Raw genomic sequence first — 19898 nt, 5'->3', positions numbered from 1 at the left:
TTTGTAAAAAGTGAATGTGATAAGGAGGACACACTTCAGTCCTTGACTCTTCCCCTATCCCAGACTGTCGAGAACAGAGAGTGTGACTCTAAGCCAGTGGATCTCAAACCTTTTGACATTGTAACCCATCTAAAGGGTCTCTGCATTCCCTGTAACCCTTTAGGTAATCAAAACAATGCCTCCAGCCACAGCTCAGCCGTAAGCAATGACCAATTAGGACTTACCAGCAGCCTACCATTGGATCCCAACCCACCAATGGAGAAACACCATTCCAAACCCAGCAACACATTTAAAAAAACTCACTACTGCTGTGACTGTGGCGGAACATTTGCTCTGAAAACTGACCTACAAAGGCATTTGACTCTCGCCAAGAACAGACCCAGCAAATGCCTCTTCTGCAAAAGAACGCTACAACTCCACCTGTCAACTGAAGGTCCATGTCAAACTCTCTCATGTGGAGAAACTCTGCATCTGCAGACATTTAAACTCAAAAGACATCTGACCAAGCACATGAAGGATCACACTGGAGAGAACCAATTATCTGTGGGGACCGCGGGAAAAGCTTCAATGTGAAGTCGAACCTAACAGTGCATAAACTGACTCACACAAGAGAGAAACCATTTAGCTGTGATGACTGTGTGAAAAACTTAATTCAGAAGAGTGACTTAAGGAAACATACTGACTCACACAGGAGTAAAACCATTTAGCTGTGGTGACTGCGGGAATAGCTTCTATGAGAAGGGACACCTAGCTGAACATATTGGGACCTACACAGGAGAGTATGGCTGATCGGTCTGTGGTGCAGGATTCAAACAGAAGGCACTTCTGCTGAAGCATGTGGATAACGTCCACAAAGGAAAAAATTAAGAAAATTAAGCCAAGGTGATCTTCTGTCAGAGGATTGGGAATAAAAAGGAAGGATGTAGACAACACTATTAGGAAAGCAAAGCAACTCTGAATCATTCTTGCAGTGGATTTTAGATAAATATGTGTAATGCATTTACTTTTGTAAAACATTTTATGTAAATAAAGTTTGATTTGTTTTAATGATGATGTAATGATTAAACAGTGCAGATTATTGTCGGAAACTCACAGGTCTGCTGTTCAAAGTCTGTTGTTTTAGAAACCGGAAGTCCTGGTTTGTTTTGTAATGTCTCTCAGGGTAATGAGAGAAGGGTCTGACTTATGTTGTTGATACCTTAAAAATATACCTTCCAGAAAATACTCTCCTTCCATTTGTCCAAAGGTATCTCTCATTCATTGTGTTCGAGCACTGCTCATTCATGTTTTAATTTTGTGTGAAGTAATGATATACAGTCGACTCCTGATAAGTGCATTTTGAATAAGTGCAAACTCTGTGGGGGGTTTTCCAGTCCCAATAATATATGCCATATAGCAGAAGTTTTGGGACTTGAGTGCATACATGTTCGGGGGTGCCAAGCGAGGTTTTATTGGGCCCCCTCAACCTCACAACCCATGCAACAAACAGATTTTCATATGGGCTCAAAACATGACTCGCGATTACGTTAGTTCATCTCTATGCTTCATGGCTAGGTCTGTCTGTGACTGACATACGAAGGAAAACTGCTGATGCACTACCATATTTCAAAATTGCACCTTGTGTTTTCTCAACAAGGAGACTGTTTTGTTTGTTTTTCATCAGGGGCCAGTCATCAGGAGCCCTACGCATGGTGTGTGGTCCGCATATAGGGCAAGCCAGCCCTTATTTTAGGGTTGTATGTGTGACCCCAGCGGGAATCAAACCCTCAACCCTGGCATTGCTAGTGCCACATTCGTACCAACTGAGCCACATAGGACCACTAGTATGAACTTGCTAGCTTTAGTGGCCTTTTGAAATTAATCCAGAAAGAGTATCATCTTTCTAAATTAACACCTAGATACACAGATTAGCATGATGATGCCATAGCTCTTTCACTTAAAGTTCAAGGTCCACCTCATCAGTCACGCATAAACACATACTGAATAACAGGAACACATACCATTTACTGAGGTCTAAGTATAAAACTTCACCTTTTCCACCTTCTCTTAAAAGTTCTTAAAAGTGCATCTATGGAAGCAGCAGCTTCGTTTGTTTGGGTGATAAAGAGAATACCATTTCTTCAATTTAAAATTGTAATCAATATTTCAAATTTTTCTGGAACTCACTACCACACCTGTGTTCTGTTCACTTCATATCAACGAAGAAATGTTATATAACATACAGTATCAAACAATGGTGTAAAGTAATTAAGTAAAAATACTTCAAAGTACTATTTAATCCGTTTTTGTTGGGTATCTGTACTTTACTATTTATATTTTTGACAACTTTTACTTTTACTTCACTACATTCTCAAAGAAAATAATGTACTTTTACCTCCATACATTTTCCCTGACAAGTGGTCTAATTCACACACTTATCAAGAGAACATCCCTGGTCATCCCAACTGCCTCTCATTTGGCGGACTCACTAAACAAAAATGCGTAGTTTGTAAATGATGTCTGAGTGTTGGAGTGTGCCCTGGCTATCCGTAAATGACAAAAACAAGAAAATTGGTTTGCTTAATATAAAGAATTTGAAAAGATTTTTACTTTACTTTTGATACTTAAGCATATTTAAAACCAAATACTTGGGGTGACTTTCACTTGTGTCATTTTCTATTAAGGTATCTTAACTTTTAATCAAGCGTCACGGATCCCGCCGACCACTGTGTCATTACGTACACCTGGTGCCCATTTCCTTGATTAGTAGATGTATTTATGTGCCCTTTGTTTCCCCCATTCGGCTCTCCATAATTGTTCCCATGTCCGTTGGTCGTGTGAGTACCTATGCGTTGTCTCAGACTGTGCTGCGTGTTTTATGGGTTGTGTATTACGGGCCTCGTCCCGTGTCGTTCTACGAGGTTTACCCACGCTCTTTTGTTTGGGTACATCCCAGTGTTTTGTATACATGTTTGTTTTGGGTGTATTAAAAACCCAGATGATGTATCCCTGCGCCTGTCTCCAAATCCTTTATATCAGCGTGACATCAAATATGAGAATTGGGTACTTTTTCCACCACTGGTATCAAATAAATAAGAAAAGGAGACCACGTTCTGGAAAAGTATTTCAAATTTATTAAACAAGTCTCAATGTACATTTGCTTGCAAAAACACATTCATTCGCAGTAGCAATATATTTTACACCATACAGAAGTCTGTGTTTGTTTCCTTCAACTGCTAGTTTTCTACACTTCCTGTAGCCAATTCCTTTGCTGTTTCACAAAAAAATCTATGTTTTCTTTTCTGTTAGGTCCATCCATATTGTCGGCTGTAAGGAGAGACCTCAATATCTAAAAGACACATGATTTTTTTCACTCACTTTCTCTTCCTCCTTTCAACCATTATTTTTAGACTTACTCATACCCTCACAACATTCTTTAGTCCTTCTGTCCAATATTTAGTATACACCTTTCACAATGACGCCTCAAAGGTTAAACCTTTTTTCTGCAGCAATATTCATCAAATGTAGTGGATTACAAAAATTCCAACCCTGAAACAATCCACTTCTGCAAATAAAATTTTTCATGAAGACCTGTGTGATTTACGAAAACAGGTAAAATTATGGAAGTAAATTGTGTAAATGTATTATACTGCATTAAAGTAACTGTCCAGTGTTTCCAGATTTTGATGAAATATGAGTGAAATAGTTTTCCTTAAAAAAAAATTGTAATTAAGTATGTTTTTCTGTGTTGCAATGGTCTGTGCGTACCCCAACAACAGAATGGTGTGGTCATATACCGGCCATTAAAAATATTAATGCGAGTAGACCGCAGATTGGCCAGCTCATCCTCCGAGGAAATAGCAAGTCTTTTTTAATCGGTCTGTTTGAGATACAAGTTTAAAGTGTTTTTTCTCCAATTGCAGCTTTGGCCACAAATACGAGTATTGGATAAGTCAACAACGAAACATAGTTATTAAATTTGATTTTCACTAGACAGTTACTTTAAAGGCCCAGTGCAGTCAATGTGATTTGCCTGTGATTTTCTATATTTCCACACTAGGTTGGAATAATACTGTGAAAATTATGATCGTGCTCTTTTAGTGTAAGAGACGTTTGAAAAGACCGCCTGAAATGTCAGCCTGTTTTGGTGGGATGGAGTTTTGGCCTGCCTGGTGACATCACCAGGCTGTAAATCTGTTAATAATAGACAATTCAAAAAGAGAGTTCCAAACCTCTCTGCCAGCTAGTTTTCAATTTTCCCCTCCCCACTCAGACCACTCCCAGACAGTCCTAGCAAAATTATTTATTGAGAAATTGCTCTTTGCTAAGCAGCTATTTTTGTTTATTTTTGGACCTTTAAAAATATCAAACAGCAATCCCAAAACATACTCATGAAGGGAGATGGACGGACTGGCCAGCAGTTCCGAAAGCATGTGGTTTGCTGTACACATCAATATAAAACAAATACGTTTGCACATATTGTATAGGGGGTCTGGAAAGAAAACATATTTTTTAAATATAGCGAAAGCCCCATCAGCTTGTCAAAAAACTCATAAATGTGAGATTACTCTATCCCTGTTACTATAAAAACATCAACAATACTTTCCACACTGCAAATCTTCAGCTGTGTTTTTATGAAATCTTATGAAAATGTCTAAACACCCACCTCTTACTCACAGTGCTTGCTACCTGCATTAAGAGCACTTAAATGTGACAGGGCAAAATTGTCAACACTTAATGACATTGCAGTAATAACAATACCCAAGATAAACAGGCAACAACATACCAATTTCAGTAGAAGTATATCAAACCAAACCACATACTGCATAATTTGTATTCAAGACAAGCGCTCATTCATTTTCAATAGTAAAATAATAACAAGGTTCAGAAAGGAAATAGAATGTCCACCATAATTGTTTTTAGTGCTAATATTGTTGGCAACATATCGTTTTTTTAAACAATTAAAACAATACAAGATTATAGTGTACTGAACTGAACTCACCAACAGGGAGAAAGCAAACAGCAGGTGGCACCGTAACAGAGAGAAGGGAGGAAGCCAAGTACAGGTTCAAATCAAGGTCAATAAAGATACAAAGAGAGATATAAGCCCTCTTCCATTCTCCTGAGAATTTAGTTCAAGTGTGCTGTCCAAGTGTGCTGTCATGCCTCATGTACTTGCTAAATAAATAAATAGGACAACCTGCACCCTTCCGGAAGTTGTGCATTTTAGAACATAGACCTCTAGTGTGGAGAATGCGACAAAGAAAATGTCTACCACACGTTTCCCAATCCATTCCTAGGAACCTCTCAGTGAGCACTTATTTTTAGCCCAGCACTTGCACACCTGATTTAACTCCTCAACCCTTGATTTGTTGGCAGAGGTGTGTTAATGCTGGGCTATAACAAAGGGGCAATGCTGGGGGTCCCACATGAATGGATTTGGAGCCTAATCTTATTAATAACCAATGGAGGGTGGGTTTGACAATCATGCTTTTCTTATGTGAAAATACATGATTACTATTATTAATTCAATGTCCTGATTAAATTGATTATCATGACAATGCCTGCGAGAACAATTGCATGAGGTTATATTGCATTGCATGAGTATTGCAATATGAAATCAAAATGACACAAAATCAAACATGTACATAAAATATACAGCACAAGGTAAAAAACGACATTAACTAGTGGATATTTTTTTTTACAATTAAACATTTCTGCCAAACTCCCAAATTGAACACAGAGTTGTTAAGAAAAGAAAGGGGGATTGAGGGGTAGCCTACTTCAGAAAGGTGAGGCAATAACAATCGGTTGATTGTGTTGGTTGAGATGACCAAACACCGTGATGACCATGACGACCGGCATTGATGACCATGAACCATAGAGTCCAGACGGTAGGATTAGTGGCACTGGAGGGCCCAGAACACATCAGGACACGTCAAAAGTCACTCCTGTGTGGGAAACAGAACACAAGATAATGGGAGATTAGGATTAGGAAACTGGAAACTTGTCATGGTTCCTACATAAAACGTTAACACTTTAGTTGAAGAAAAAAAGGTGCTATCTAGAACCTAAAAGGGTACTTCAGCTGTGCCCGTAGGAGAACCCTTTGAAGAACCCTTTTTGGTTCCAGGTAGAATCCTTTTGGGTTCCATGTAAAACCCTTTCCACAGTGGGTTCTACCGGAAACCAAAAAGGGTTTTACCTGGAACTAAAAAGAGTTATCCTATGGGGACAGACGAAGAACCATTTTGGAACCCTTTTTTGAAGAGTGTACCTAAAGAATCATGATTATTTACTGCTACAAATGAATGTGGCAGGTATGGAAATAAATATCCTTCAAATCTTCAAATAAAGTATTCCCACCCCCAAAAACAACTGCAGGAATTACAACACAACATTTTTATGCAATTAACGTTAATAGTCCTTGTTGTATAACCATAACCAAGGTGTATGTGGACAGCTGCTCGTCGAACATCTAATTCCAAAATCATGGGCAGTAATATGGAGATGGTCCTCCCTTTGCTGCTATAACAGCCTCCACTCTGCTGGGAAGGCTTTCCACTACATGTTGGAACATTGCTGTGGGGACTTGCTTCCACTCAGTTACAAGAGAATTAGTGAGGTCGGGCACTGATGTTGGGCGATTAGACCTGGCTCGCAGTCAGCATTCCAATTCATCGCAAAGGTTTTCAGTGGTGTTGAGGTCAGGGCTCTGTGCAGGCTAGTCAAGTTGTTCCACACCGATCTCGACAATTTCTGTATGGACCTCACCTTGTGCACGGGGGCATTTCATGCTGAAACAGGAAAGGGCCTTCCCAAAACTGTTGCCACAAAGTTGGAAGCCCAGAATCGCCTAGAATGTCATTGTATGGTGTAGCGTTAAGATTTCCCTTCACTGGAACTAAGGAGCCTTAACCATGATAAACAGCCCCAGACCATTATTCCTCCTCCACCAAACTCCACCAAACCCAGATTTGTCAAGTCGGACTGCCAGATGATGAAGCATGATTCATCACACCAGAGAACAAGTTTCCACCTCTCCAGAGTCCAATGGCGGTGAGCTTTACACCACGTGTGGCGACACTTGGCATTGCGCATGGTGATCTTAGGCTGCTCGGCCATGGAAACCCATTTCATGAAGCTCCCGACGAACAGTTCTTGTGCTGACGTTGCTTTCAGAGGCCGTTTGGAACTCGGTAGTGAGTGTTGCAACCAAGGACAGATGATTTTTACCTGCATCAGCATTCGGCGGTCCCATTCTGTGAGCATGGGTGGCCTACCACTTCGCGGCTGAGCCGTTGTTGCGCCTAGACGTTTCCACATCACTTCACAAACAGCACTTACAGTTGACTGGGGCAGCTCTAGCAAGGCAGAAATTTGACGAACTGACTTGTTGGAACGGTGGCATCCAATGACGGTGCCACGTTAAAAATCACTGAGCTTTTCAGTACGGGCCATTCTACTGCCAATGTTTGTCTATTGAGATTGCATGGCTGTGTGCTCGATTTTATACACCTGTCAGCAATGGGTGTGGCTGAAATAGCCAAATCCCCTAATATGAAGGGGTGTCCACATACCTTTGGCCATGTAGTGTACTTGGTATAAAACTTTTTAGTTGGGTAGGGGAAGTCCCAATGTCTGCTGTGCTTGCGTCCCTACTGATACTGTATGTGCCCATGATTTGTTTATGTAATGGCTGAGTGCCGGAGATGCTGGTCCACTTCTCACTTTTTCCCTTCTGCGTGACTGTGTCCTATAAAAAGGTTGACGCCGTTGCAGCCCTGCGTTGCCACAGCCAAGAGCCTTGATTTCCAGCAGCAGCTGGCCTACCCCTGTATCAGCACAACAAGTGCCTTGCATTGCACTGACCTTTCCCTCCCTCCCCCGGCCCCTTAGCTATGCTGGCCTGGCCAGGCCTCTTCCCCTTCCCCAGCAAACACCAACCAATGCCACTCTGGGCCAGCCCAGGTCTCCTATCCCTGATATCATCCTCGATACCTTTAATATGGCACATAATTCTGTTACTGGAAGCAGCTAGTATACTTTGAGATGTGGGTAAACAGTGTTTCTTAACTCTGTCCCTTGAACACCCCACTCCCAAGGTTGCACATGTTCCAGCCAAGTTCAAGCACACCTGATTCAACATATAAAGGGCCTGGTGTTGAGTTCAGCAGTTGAATCAGGCGTGCTTGCGCAGGGCTAGCATACAAACGTGCAACCTAGGACTGGAGTTGAGAAACACTGCAAGAGAGGCATGTCTGCAGATGAAATGAGCTCGCCTTAGCCGAATAGAACTGTATCCTTCATCCCAAACAGCATGCTTAAAAATAGCAGGGGGTTAATGTCACTTGTTTTAAACAGAGCTGTTTTGATACCAGGTCTGGAGAGAGGTTAAAGGTCAAAAGTTTGTGCATGCTAGAGTTGCGTTACTCAGGAGTGAGTTACCACCTATTCATTCCCTTTACTGGAATAAATAACTGTTGCAGAATGCCAACAGGCTCATAAACACGGGGCTTCAGGTCACCTGCAACACCTTCTGTCTCTGTCTACACACGCTATTAGCTGCAGTAGTGATATGTTAATTAACTGGTTCTAAGGGCTCCCACCTGGGAAAATACTGTACCTCTTGCACTGTAAGGACATGTTTACACTGGAACTGGTTTGTACAAGACGTCTCGGCCTAGACACATATTTTTGTAGTTAAGAAGAGGAGTATTTTTGTAGTTAAGATGTTCTTCTATTCTATGATCCCGACTTATTCATTTGAAACAGCATTATTATGTTTTTGGGACTGAAATGTCACCCATCAATCCTCCCTTAAAATAGCCTAAGACTTGACACCAAAAATCACCTGGAACAATATCCATAGATGTTTTACTCCATTATAGTGGAGGGAAAGATACATTGGTGTGCAAGTGATTAAGATCAATTATACTGTCATAATTAGGATGTAAATTACTTTGATTAGTGAGAAGAAAGAAATATAAGAAGGGCTGTCTGTCTTAATGCAGCCATACTATATGATAGAGTACTCAAAAGAAATCACTTACGTATCATATGACAGGTCCTGCCGTTTACCTGTGCTCCACCACAAAGCTCATGGTGGTCCCATCGAAAGAGGGCGGGGCGATGATGCGTGGCCCCTGCTGGGAGGTGATGCTGATCACTGGCTGCTTCCCGTTGGAGAAGCCCTGGACCCCCGGCCTGCCCTGCTGCTGGACGTGGCCCATACTGGAGCCTCCAGCCAAGGGAGACTTCCCAGACCCTGTGGCCATGTAGTAAGGACTCTCCATGTCCATGTAGTCTGGCAGGGAGGAACCGCCTTTGTCTCCGGAGTCTTCCTGCTCCGATGGCATGGAGAGCTGCGACTGCATTCTTGTGGGGATCAGGGTAGGCGTGCTGGGCATGGCGGGCATGAAGCCTGGGTAGATCATGTAGGTGGGGCCATAGGAGCCGGGGCTCAGGGCTAAAGGCGAGATGGGCATAGGCATGGGCATTTGGGGCATGGACATGGACATGGGAGACATGGGCTGCTGGGACATGGGCACGTCCACATACTGGCCCGTCTCGGGGTCGAAGAGGCGGCGGGTGGCCTGCTGGACGGGGGTGTCCACCAGGTAGTAGTTCCCTGTGCTGGGGTCAAAGAGCATCTTTCTCTGGGTGCGCTGGTAGTGGTCAACCTGGGGGATGGCTTGTGGGGACATGGTTGGGGAGAAGCAGTACATCTGTGGTTGGGCAGACGCCATGCTCTGAGCCATGGGCATGTGGTAGATGGTGGCAGTTGGCGTGTCCTGGGCTCTAGTCTCCATGACGATGGTGGAGCGTTTCTGTGGGGACTGTCGGGTCTCTTCCTGCCTCCTGGCGCCGCAATAACCGGGTGGGCTGGCCATCTGGGTCTTGGTGCCCGTGGCAGGGAAGGTGTATATTGCTGTCTTCTCGCATCCACCGCCAGCGGACGCAGCGGCTTGCTTGGCGCTGGTGGCATGAGACTTGACGGGCATGGTGAGGTAGTTTTCGTGCTCAGCTGAGGCTCTGCTGAACTGGAAGGGCATGTCTGCCTTCATACTGTTGGCTGTCTCCCTCTGTCTCTCCCTCTGTCTCTCCTCTGCCTTTCTGAGCTGCTGGGAGATCTTCACTGACACCGGAAGTTTAGGAGACACTGGGCTGAAGCCTTTGCAGTAAGGTGATTGTGATACAGCATGTGGCTGTGATGATGCCTTGTTATTGTTATTTGTGGGGGGGGTTCCTGAACCCATGGAGCTGACATTAAACACATTATTGGTGCCCATTGGTGTTCCACCTAGCTGAGCCAGGGATTTGGGCACATCCCGGCTGATGGGAATGTGAAAAGTCTTTGGGGGCTCTTTCGCCTCTCGTTTGGCTGGTGTCGTTTCGCAGACGGGCAGGGCGGTCGTAGCAGGCAGGGATTTGTCAGAGTTAGGGTATGAGTCTCTCCGGATGAGCTTGTCCATGTTAAATGTTGGCACGGCCATGGCATTGGCCACATTCACTCCCTCCTCCTCTGGCCCATGCTCCTCGCTGGATATGAGAGAGAGCACATGACTGTCTGATAATATGGAATGTGGCTCTGATTTCCTCTTCCACTCATTTCTATCAAAAACATACAACTGCTCCATGGTTTTGACTGCAGCCTGTAATTTCTCGAAGGCACCCAGGTTGGACATTTTACACTCAGGTTTTGTCTTGTCACCGATGTCAGGTGTTTTATCCTGTCTTCTAGAAGCTGTTCTGGTTTCAATTACAAGTCCAATGGGACCTTCAGACAAATCACCTTTCAGTTGTTTTGTATTGCCTAATGGCTCTCTCCATGTCGGTTGGTGGATGCCGCTTTTGGTGCCCTCTTGCTGGGGTGATGACCTGTCAACGTCAAATGAATCCTCGATGAGCCTAGGTTTAGAATACTCAATTAGATTTCCAGATTGCTTCCCATTCCCATTGGTATTCACAGACTGACACTTTATTACTATGGGGGAAAGCGACGCAGGGTTTCGATAAGACCCCTGTTTAAAAAGCTTTTGATCTGAGTTAAGGTCGCCGGCGGTGGCGTTATTATCCAACGACACAAAGTGATAAGAACTTTTAACCAATTTACGCACGTCTCTAACTTGGTGTATAGGTGTTTGCAGCTTGCCCCTGTGGTCTCGTATGTCTCTGACCGTGAAGTGTGGTACTTTTTCGGAGGACTCACCCTTCAACGCTGCGGCGAGCGCTTGACATCTGGACTCGTCGCCTGCCTTTATCAGGTTGACTGAGTTGCAGCCTATATTGGAAGGCACCATCTTTGCAACGTTGAACGGGTCGCTTTTGTTTTCTTTTACACTCCGTAAACTAATTTTAATTTCCGGTGATTTGGATGTTACCACACTCCTCGGACCAGCGACGTATTGGGTGTTGTTGGCGCGTAATTTCATACCTCCTCCCTCTCCTTGATCCGCGGCCGCGCGGGTCGAATAATTCATAGTCGGCAGCTGTTTTGAAACTTCTCTCTCATTGGACAGTTGTTGGATACTTGGCACAAACAAATGTAACATTTTAGTTAGCTCACTGTTGCCTGAATCGGTGTACAAGTCCGTTTCCCCCTGGTTGTCGTTGGACGAAGACGGTTTCCCCTCCGGAGTTTTATCGTTTATATGTTCCTTTTGAAACTCTAGCTCACCGTCCCTCCAGGATCTGAATGCGCTATTTTGGCTGCGTAGCAGTGTGTTGTTGGCCGCTTCGAATGCTCCTTTTTTAGTATCGAATCCTACTTCATTTGTCGACGCTAAATTCGTTTCTGGTGCAAGAGTTAAAGTGTCTTGTCTCCGACATTCGTCCTTGGCATCGCACGAACTTGTGTCCACTAAGTCCCCTAGTTCATCGACACAAACAATAGTTAAGTCAGAACTCGCCTCTGAGTATTTCGGGCTTTGCCTTCGGAAATCCTTGGACTCTTTCGGTGTAGCCCTCTCTCTCTCCATGTGCGCAATTTCAGGCTCTTGTTGGAGAAGGCAGTGAGATGGAGCGTGATAAGACTCGCGTATCTCCCCCCTCTCCATTTTGCGCTCCTGCTCAAACTGCATTTTCTTAGAAATTACATTTTTAAGAAGGCTCGAGGCGAATATTGCTTTCTTGTGTGTGCCTTCCATGGTTTCCCCTGCATTACAGGGTTGCTTGCTGGCCTCATTCCCCTGGCCGCTTGGCAAGGTGCTGGTAACTTCATCTGTGGAACGTGATCCTGTTGCGTTTTGTGCAAATTTCGAGCGCCTTTCGCTCCCAGGCAGCCCTGATTTGACATTACAACGAATATTTAATGTTTCTGTCAGCGTGATAACTCCACCGTGCCCCGTCCCAAATTTTCCCATAAGCTCAAGTTTCTTTGCTGCAGAAGATGCGTTATAGGGACCAGAAAGAGCACCATTCAAAGCAAAGAGCTTGTTCGGGGGCGGTTTAGTATTAGCCAGTGCCAAACCCTTATATCCTTTATTGTCTTTATTCTTAGCAATTTCAGAGGATGACGTAGAACTTTTATTAGACCCTGTATTTGGTTCGCGTCCCTGAGACATGTTCATGTTGCCATATTTAAGGTCAACAAAAGTTGACCACCTGTTCAACCCCAGCTCGGAGGCGGAGGACTCGCTGGAGGTACTGAAATTGATGGCATCAAAATATGGGTATGCTAAACTCTTGAACGCTCTGGCAGTCAAGTTGCGCACTTCCTTATCCGCATCGTCAAGTTCACTGACGGCGCTGGACGCACCGCTGGAATAGTCGTTAACATCTTTCCCTTTTAATTTCTTGCCAAAGTGCAAGCGTCCGGGGGCGGCTATGAAACACTTTGCACTATCACAGACATTCTCCGTATTTGCATCACCAGCTCCTCTAAAAACATAGCGACTCATGTCTCCGGCGTGCTTGGCATGATAAATAATATTTTCATTTTCTTGGACGTTGCTAGGCTCATTTATAGCTCGAGAAGTCGTTTTGATTGACAGGTGGATCTGTCCTATAACATTATTTTGGTTCTTTGACAGACTTTCATCTGAGATGGCGCACTTGTCCCTGTCCCCGAGATCACTTTCCAGCTTAGTGCTGACTGCCGCTCCGCTATTAGCCTGACCCTGATTGCTTTTCACCCTCTTCTCTCTTCCTGCCATCGTTCCATCGCCGTCAAAAGCAGCATAATCTACAAAAGAGTAGATCTGGTTATCATCCCACCCCTGTCCGATATCATTATCGACATCGTGATCTGAAAGCTCGGAGAGCTGGATCTCGTGCGTGGTTATGTAATGAGGCTCATCCTCCTCCGTACTGCAAGGCACGCAATCTTCACAATCACCGGTCAGCACCAAGCTCACATCATCATCCGATTCACTTTGCCCGCTTAACATGTCAGTGTATTGTAAATCTTCATTGTCAACTGGCATATTTTCTACATCCTCAAATGCGTCCTTTTCCGGTGTCCACTCCGCAGTGACCTCCCTATTACCAACGTATCTAGGGGATTCGGGAGAGTCCATCATGTTTTCATTCAGGTTAGGAACCTCAGAGAAGCAGACAGTTCCAAGAAACCCTGATAGATAGCCCTTGGCACACTCCTTTGTGTTAATATCCCCCTTTAATTTGTCGCCGTTGATATGATCAGTCACCTTACTCATCAGGTCTCCGTCTCCAGAAGTTTTCTTTTCTGCTCTCGAGCCACCTATGCCCTCGTCAATCGCCATTTGGCTCCCCTCACCGGTGACAGTGTTCGTGTCGTCTGTATCTATGTCAAGTAAATAATTCAATTCAACGTACTTCGACTCGTCTTGCGTCCCAGTGGTATCCTTGCTATCTGGCATGCGCTTTTTTAACACGACGGTGGACTTTGGGTAAGTTCGATTTTTGTCGGACGCGTCCATTGTTTCCATTGCATTATGCACGCCTTTTATGCTGTCTATTTTACATTTGGCATGGGATAGAAAAGAAACAATAGAGTTAGAGGTCCCCAGGATTCCCTACTTCACTCCCTGATGTCCAGAGAATCAACCACAGGATCCTAGTGGAGGTATTGCTGTGCGCTGCGCCTCTGGCCAACAGTGGCACTCCGGACTGTCACTTCGGATGCCATTGGACACGCCGGCACTACAGACATTCCATACTGGAAGCATAAAGCATCTAAAATGATTAGCTATTTCTGAACCGGTGCGCGCTTCCACAGGCGTGAACAAAATGAACGCATTAAGCTATAGGCCTACTGTATAATGGATATGTTTAGTTGCTCCAACTCCAAGCCTGAACTTGGGAGATGAACAGAATAGGCATTGTGTGATGGGACGGACCCGTTGCAGCTAGTCTTAACAATACACAAATATAGAAATGGTGACGAAATGTTAAAACGGCTATTTTTAACTTCTGTTATGTGCAGCGTGTTTTGTTTCACACCGGAGACAAGGCTGTCTCACAGACATACCACCCAAGTGCAAACAACTCACTGGGCACAGACGTCAATTCAACGTCTATTCCACGTTGGTTCGATTTCAATTGAAATTACGTGGAAACAACGTTGATTCAACCAGTGTGTGCCCAGTGGGAATGATTGGGAGTGATTTAGAACTTAATGTAAATGCTTGTAAACGCCTAAGTGTATTATCACACTTTTATGCACAGCATTTTAAGCCACATGATAATTATTTTAAGACTAAAAGTGAGATGCGTGTCACTGGGTGGGAATATGATAGTCACGTTGTAAGCGTTGCTTGTAGGCATATGCCAATAGGACAGTCATGTTTTGCTGATACGCACAGGCAATGGTGAATATGCACGGTTGCATCTCAATGAACCTACTCAATTGTTTTATTCTCTACTTCCAGTATCAATGAATAGTTACTTGTGTTGAAAAATAATTACATTGCTTAGGCTAATGACAGTCATTACAGACAATTTATTAAATCATGAAATGAACACTCAATATCGTATTTTCCATAAAAGTACAATTCTAACTGATTTTGTACACAAATGTCACTTGACATGTAATATGTATCAGATTAAGGCTAGATTTCAACATACTGATTTTCAGTATAACAAAAATGTTTTGCTGTGTTGTGCTCAAAAGTGACCTGTTTAGAACCATTTCAGGGCCACAGTGGTGGACAGCTCCTTAGGACCGCCTCCGTAAATTCAATTCGCACACAAATGAGCTCGTGCACTATTGGTTTAGGTTGCTAAGCATACAGTCACCTGCAAACATATTGGCACCTGTCACGGCTGTTTGAAGGAGAGGACCAAAATGCAGCGTGTTCGTAGTTCCACATATTTATCAAAACGTGAAACTGAATGCAATACACTTAAATTACTTGAAAACACAAAACAACAAACCGTGAGCAGAAAGGAAAACACACTACTCAAAAAAGAATAACCCACAAAACAGGAAGAGAAAAACTCCTACTTAAATATGATCTCTAACCAGAGGCAATGAGGATCAGCTGCCTCCAATTAGAGATCAACCCCAAACAATCCCAACATAGAAATAGAAAACTAGAACTTAATAAACATAGAAATAGAAAACATAGAACAACCCAAAACACACCCTGTCACGCCCTGCCCTACTCTACTATAGAAAATTACATCTTACTAGGGTCAGGACGTGACAGCACCCTTCATAAAGATGAGCAAAAAAGACTGTATAAAATAAATAATTCAAATACTGAGCTATATTGTATGCAACAAAAAGGGGAATTATTTTATTTTATACTAGCACAATTGCTCTAAGAAATTGATTTTGTTTAACACAAATAATACAAATAAATACAAAAAAGATTGGTGTCAATATTATTGGCAGCTCTGTTTTTAATACTCTAGCAGCCTCCCCTTGTGAGGATAAAGACAGCCTTTTTCTAAAATGTTTTGAGATTGGAGAAAACATTGGGAGGGATCTTAGACCATTTGTCAATACATATCTTTTCCATATCCTTGATATCCTTCGTCTGCGCTTATGGACTGACCTCTTCAATTCCATACATAGGGTTTCAATGGGGTTCAAGTCCAGAGACTGAGATGGCCATTGCAAAATGTTGATTTTGTGGTCAATTAACCATTTCTTTGTAGATTTGGATGTATGCTTGGGGTTATTGTCTTGCTGGAAGATTCACTTGTGGCCAAGTTTCAGCCTCCTGGCAGAGGCAACCAGGTTTTTGGCAAAAAAGTCCTGGTACTTGGTAAAGTTCATGATGCCTTTGACCTTAACAAGGGCCCCAAGACCAGTGGATGCAAAATAGACAAAGAGCTCTATTTCCATGTCATCTGACTATAGCACTGCCTGGAGTTTGCTGAACAGCATTGGCACTTGGATTGGAACTGGTGCTATGATCAGATGACATGAAAATACAGTTCTCTGGCCTCTCACACCAGTGGTGGGTTTGGCGTCAAAAATGGAGGCATATGCAGAAAAGTACCACATACCTACTGTAAAATATGGTGGTGGATCTGTTTGTTATTGTTTTTTTTACCCTTTTTTCTCCCCAATTCCGTTGTATCCAATTGGTAGTTACAGTCTTGTCTCATCGCTGCAACTCCCGTACAGACTCGAAGGTGGAGAGCCGTGCGTCCTCCAAAACACAACCCAACCAAGCCACACTGCTTCTTGACACAATGCCCACTTAACCTGGAAGCCAGCCACACCAATGTGTCGGAGGAAACACCATACACCTGGTGACCATGTCAGCATGCACTGCGCCCGGCCCACCACAGGAGTCGCTAGTGCGTGATGGGACAAGGACATCCCTGCCAGCCAAACCCTCCCCCGGACGACGCTGGGCCAATTGTGCGCGAGCCCCATGTGGTCTCCCAGTCGCGGCTGGCTGCATCAGAGCCTGGACTCAAACCCAGAATCTCTAATGGCACAGCTAGCACTGCGATGCAGTGCCTTAGACCACTGCGCCACTCTGTAGGCCCATGGTGGTGGATCTTTGATGTTATGGGACTATTTTGCTCTCATATAATTTATATTATTATACAATTTTTTTTGTAGTATCATACATAATTGCTCTCACATTTTATTGCAGCAATGGGATTTCAAAACATTACTAGTACATTGTGTTATTACATTAACCTGAAAACATAAAGAGAGCATTTGGGGAATGTTCTGGGGTGGTTGTTACTGATGTTGTGCACACATTTAATTGAACGTTAGGAGGACATTCCAAGGATATTTAAAATATTTTCTAAAAAAAGAAACACATTTTGTTGTCAAAAACATTCTTTGAATGTTTGGGATGTTATCATCCTTATGTTAGATAAAACCACAACTAGAACTTATTGCGAATGTTAGCTAATGTCCTGGGAATGTTCCTGGTTCGGTGGGAAGTTTGCAAGAGTTTTTTTCAGCAAGTGAAATAAAGATAGTAGCAACTGTATTGATGACAAAGACTTTACTGTTTGAATAATAACATACAGTGCATTCGGAAAGTATTCAGACCCATTGACCTTTTCCACATTTTGTTAGGTTCCAACCTTTTTCTAAAATTGATTAAAAAATAGTTTTTTTCCTCATCAATCTACACACAATACCCCATAATGACAAAGCAAAAACAGGTTTTTAGAAATTTTTGCAAATGTATTAAATTTAAAAAACTGAAATTACACATTTACATAAGTATTCAGACACTTTACTCAGTACTTTATTGAAGCATCTTTGGCAGCAATTACAGCCTCGAGACTTCTTGGGTACAAGCTTGACACACCTGTATTTGGGAGTTTCTCCCATTCTTCTCTGCAGATCCTCTCAAGCTTTGTCAGGTTTGATGGGGAGAGTTGCTGCACAGCTATTTTCAGGTCTCTCCAGAGATGTTCAATTGGAATCAAATCTGCGCTCTGTCTGGGCCACTCAAGGACATTCAGAGACTTGTCCCGAAGCCACTCCTGCGTTGACTTGGCTGTGTGCTTAAGGTTGTTGTCCTGTTGGAAGGTGAATCTTCACCCCAGTCTGAGGTCCTGGGCGCTCTGGAGCAGGTTTTCATCAAGGATCTCTCTGTACTTTGCTTCGTTCATCTTTCCCTCGATCCTGACTAGTCTCCCAGTCCCTGCCGCTGAAAAACATCCCCACAGCATGATGCTGCCACCATTCTTCACCATAGGGATGGTGCCAGGTTTCCTCCAGATGTGACGCTTGGCATTCAGGCCAAAGAGTTCAGGCTTGGTTTCATCAGACCAGAGAATCTTGTTTCTCATGGTCTGAGAGTCATTAGGTGCCTTTTGGCACTCCAAGCAGGATTTCATGTGGCTTTTACTGAGCAGTAGCTTCCGTCTGGCCAATCTACCATAAAGGCCTGATTGGTGGAGTACTGCGGAGATGGTTATCCTTCTGGAAGTTTCTTCCATCTCCACAGAGGAACTCTGGAGCTCTGTCAAAGTGACCATCGGGTTCTTGGTTACATCCCTGACCAAGGCCCTTCTCCCCCGATTGCTCAGTTTTGTCGGGCGGCCAGCTATAGGAAGAGTCTTGGTGCTTCCAAACTTCTTCCATTTAAGAATGATGGAGGCCACTGTGTTCTTGGGGACCTTCAATGCTGCAGAATTCCCCAGATCTGTGCCATGACACAATCCTGTCTCGGAGCTCTGTGGACAATTCCTTCGACCTCATGGCTTGGTTTTTGCTCTGACATGTACTGTCAACTATTGGGACGTTATATAAACAGGTGTGTGCCTTTCCAAATCATGTCAAATCAATTGAATTTACCACAGGTGGACTCCAATGAAGTTGTAGAAACACCCCAAGGATAATCAATGGAAACAGGATGCACCTGAGCTTAATTTCGAGTCCCATAGCAAAGGGTCTGAATACTTATGTAAATAAGGTATTTCTGTTTTTTTTATTTTATAAATTTGCAAAAATGTCTAAAAACCTGTTTCCACTTTGACATTATGGGGTATTGTGTGTAGACTGATGAGGATTTTTTATTTCTTTAATCCATTTTAGAATAAGGCTGTAACATACCAAAATGTTGAAAAAGTCATGGCATCTGAAAACTTTCCGAAGGCACTGTACATTGTTATTTATGTCTGACAGTCATACGCAAGTCACCATAAGTTGACATCAGCTGTTTATGACATAGGTTATGACATTATTATGACAGCATTCTTCAGGATTAACTCAAGTGTTATCAATGATATTCTATATCCCTAAAGATGCCATTTCTCTGGGTGATAATGTGATTGGTAATGGTGATATCTACAACGTGATGGTCTATAACAGGGGTGGGCAAACTTTTTGGTCTAAGGCACTGCATCGCAGTGCTTGATGCGTCACTACAGACCCAGGTTTGATCCCAGGCTGTGTCACAGCTGGCCGTGACTGGGAGACCCATGAGGCGGCACACAATTGGCCCAGTGTCGTCCGGGTTAGGAGAAAGTTTGGCAGGCCGAGATTTCCTTGTCCCATCGCGCTCTAGCGACTCCTGTGGCGGGCCAGGCACATGCACGCTGACACGGTCGCCAGGTGTACGTGTTTCCTCCGACACATTGGTGCGGTTGGCTTCCGGGTTAAGCGAATAGTGTGTCAAGAAGCAGTGCGGCTTGGCAGGGTTGTGTTTCGGAGGACGCACGGCTCTCGACCTTCGCCTCTCCCAAGTCCGTAAGGGAGTTGCAGTGATGAGACAAGACTGTAACTACCAATTGGATACCACGAAATTGGGGAGATAAAAGGGGTTACAAAAAAAATGTATTTGATTTTTTAAATATATATTTATTTTTTATGTCTCGAGGGATGGATTGAAGTGCCCGCCGTACTTTGCCCCCACTTGGTCTATAGGGCTCTAGGCATGAGCTATAGGCAGTCGCTGAGCAGCTGTTCACAGGGCAAATACGGACAGGGCTCCTGGCTGTACACACAGGCCATGGTATAGACTAGCCATTAAGCACTTTATAACATCTCGACGTAAAAC

The 19898-nt window shown here is 43.6% G+C and overlaps 1 protein-coding gene across 4 annotated transcripts; it reads right to left on the bottom strand.

Moving 5' to 3' along the window:
- Positions 1-3090: 3090 nt before the first annotated feature.
- On the bottom strand, positions 3091-14474 carry cssa18h4orf54 (chromosome ssa18 C4orf54 homolog). 4 transcript variants are annotated; one of them, XM_014155792.2, is made up of 3 exons: positions 11192-14290; positions 9033-10890; positions 3091-5930 (listed from the first exon to the last, which is right to left on the bottom strand). In XM_014155792.2, exons 1-2 carry the CDS (start codon positions 11218-11220, stop codon positions 9057-9059), a joined length of 1863 nt encoding a protein of 620 aa, XP_014011267.1. In that variant the 5' UTR covers positions 11221-14290; the 3' UTR covers positions 3091-5930; positions 9033-9056. The 4 variants fall into 4 exon arrangements, with proteins under 4 accessions (XP_014011267.1, XP_014011266.2, XP_014011264.2 ...); XM_014155791.2 differs by lacking the exon at positions 9033-10890 and having other exon boundaries at positions 11192-14474; XM_014155789.2 differs by having other exon boundaries at positions 9033-14290.
- Between the last annotated feature and the right edge of the window lie 5424 nt (positions 14475-19898).

Source organism: Salmo salar, chromosome ssa18 (assembly GCF_905237065.1).
Source record: "Salmo salar chromosome ssa18, Ssal_v3.1, whole genome shotgun sequence".
Lineage (NCBI taxonomy): Eukaryota > Metazoa > Chordata > Actinopteri > Salmoniformes > Salmonidae > Salmo > Salmo salar.
The sequence above is the reverse complement of the archived record's forward strand: the minus strand, read 5'-3'. Positions and strand labels throughout refer to the sequence as shown.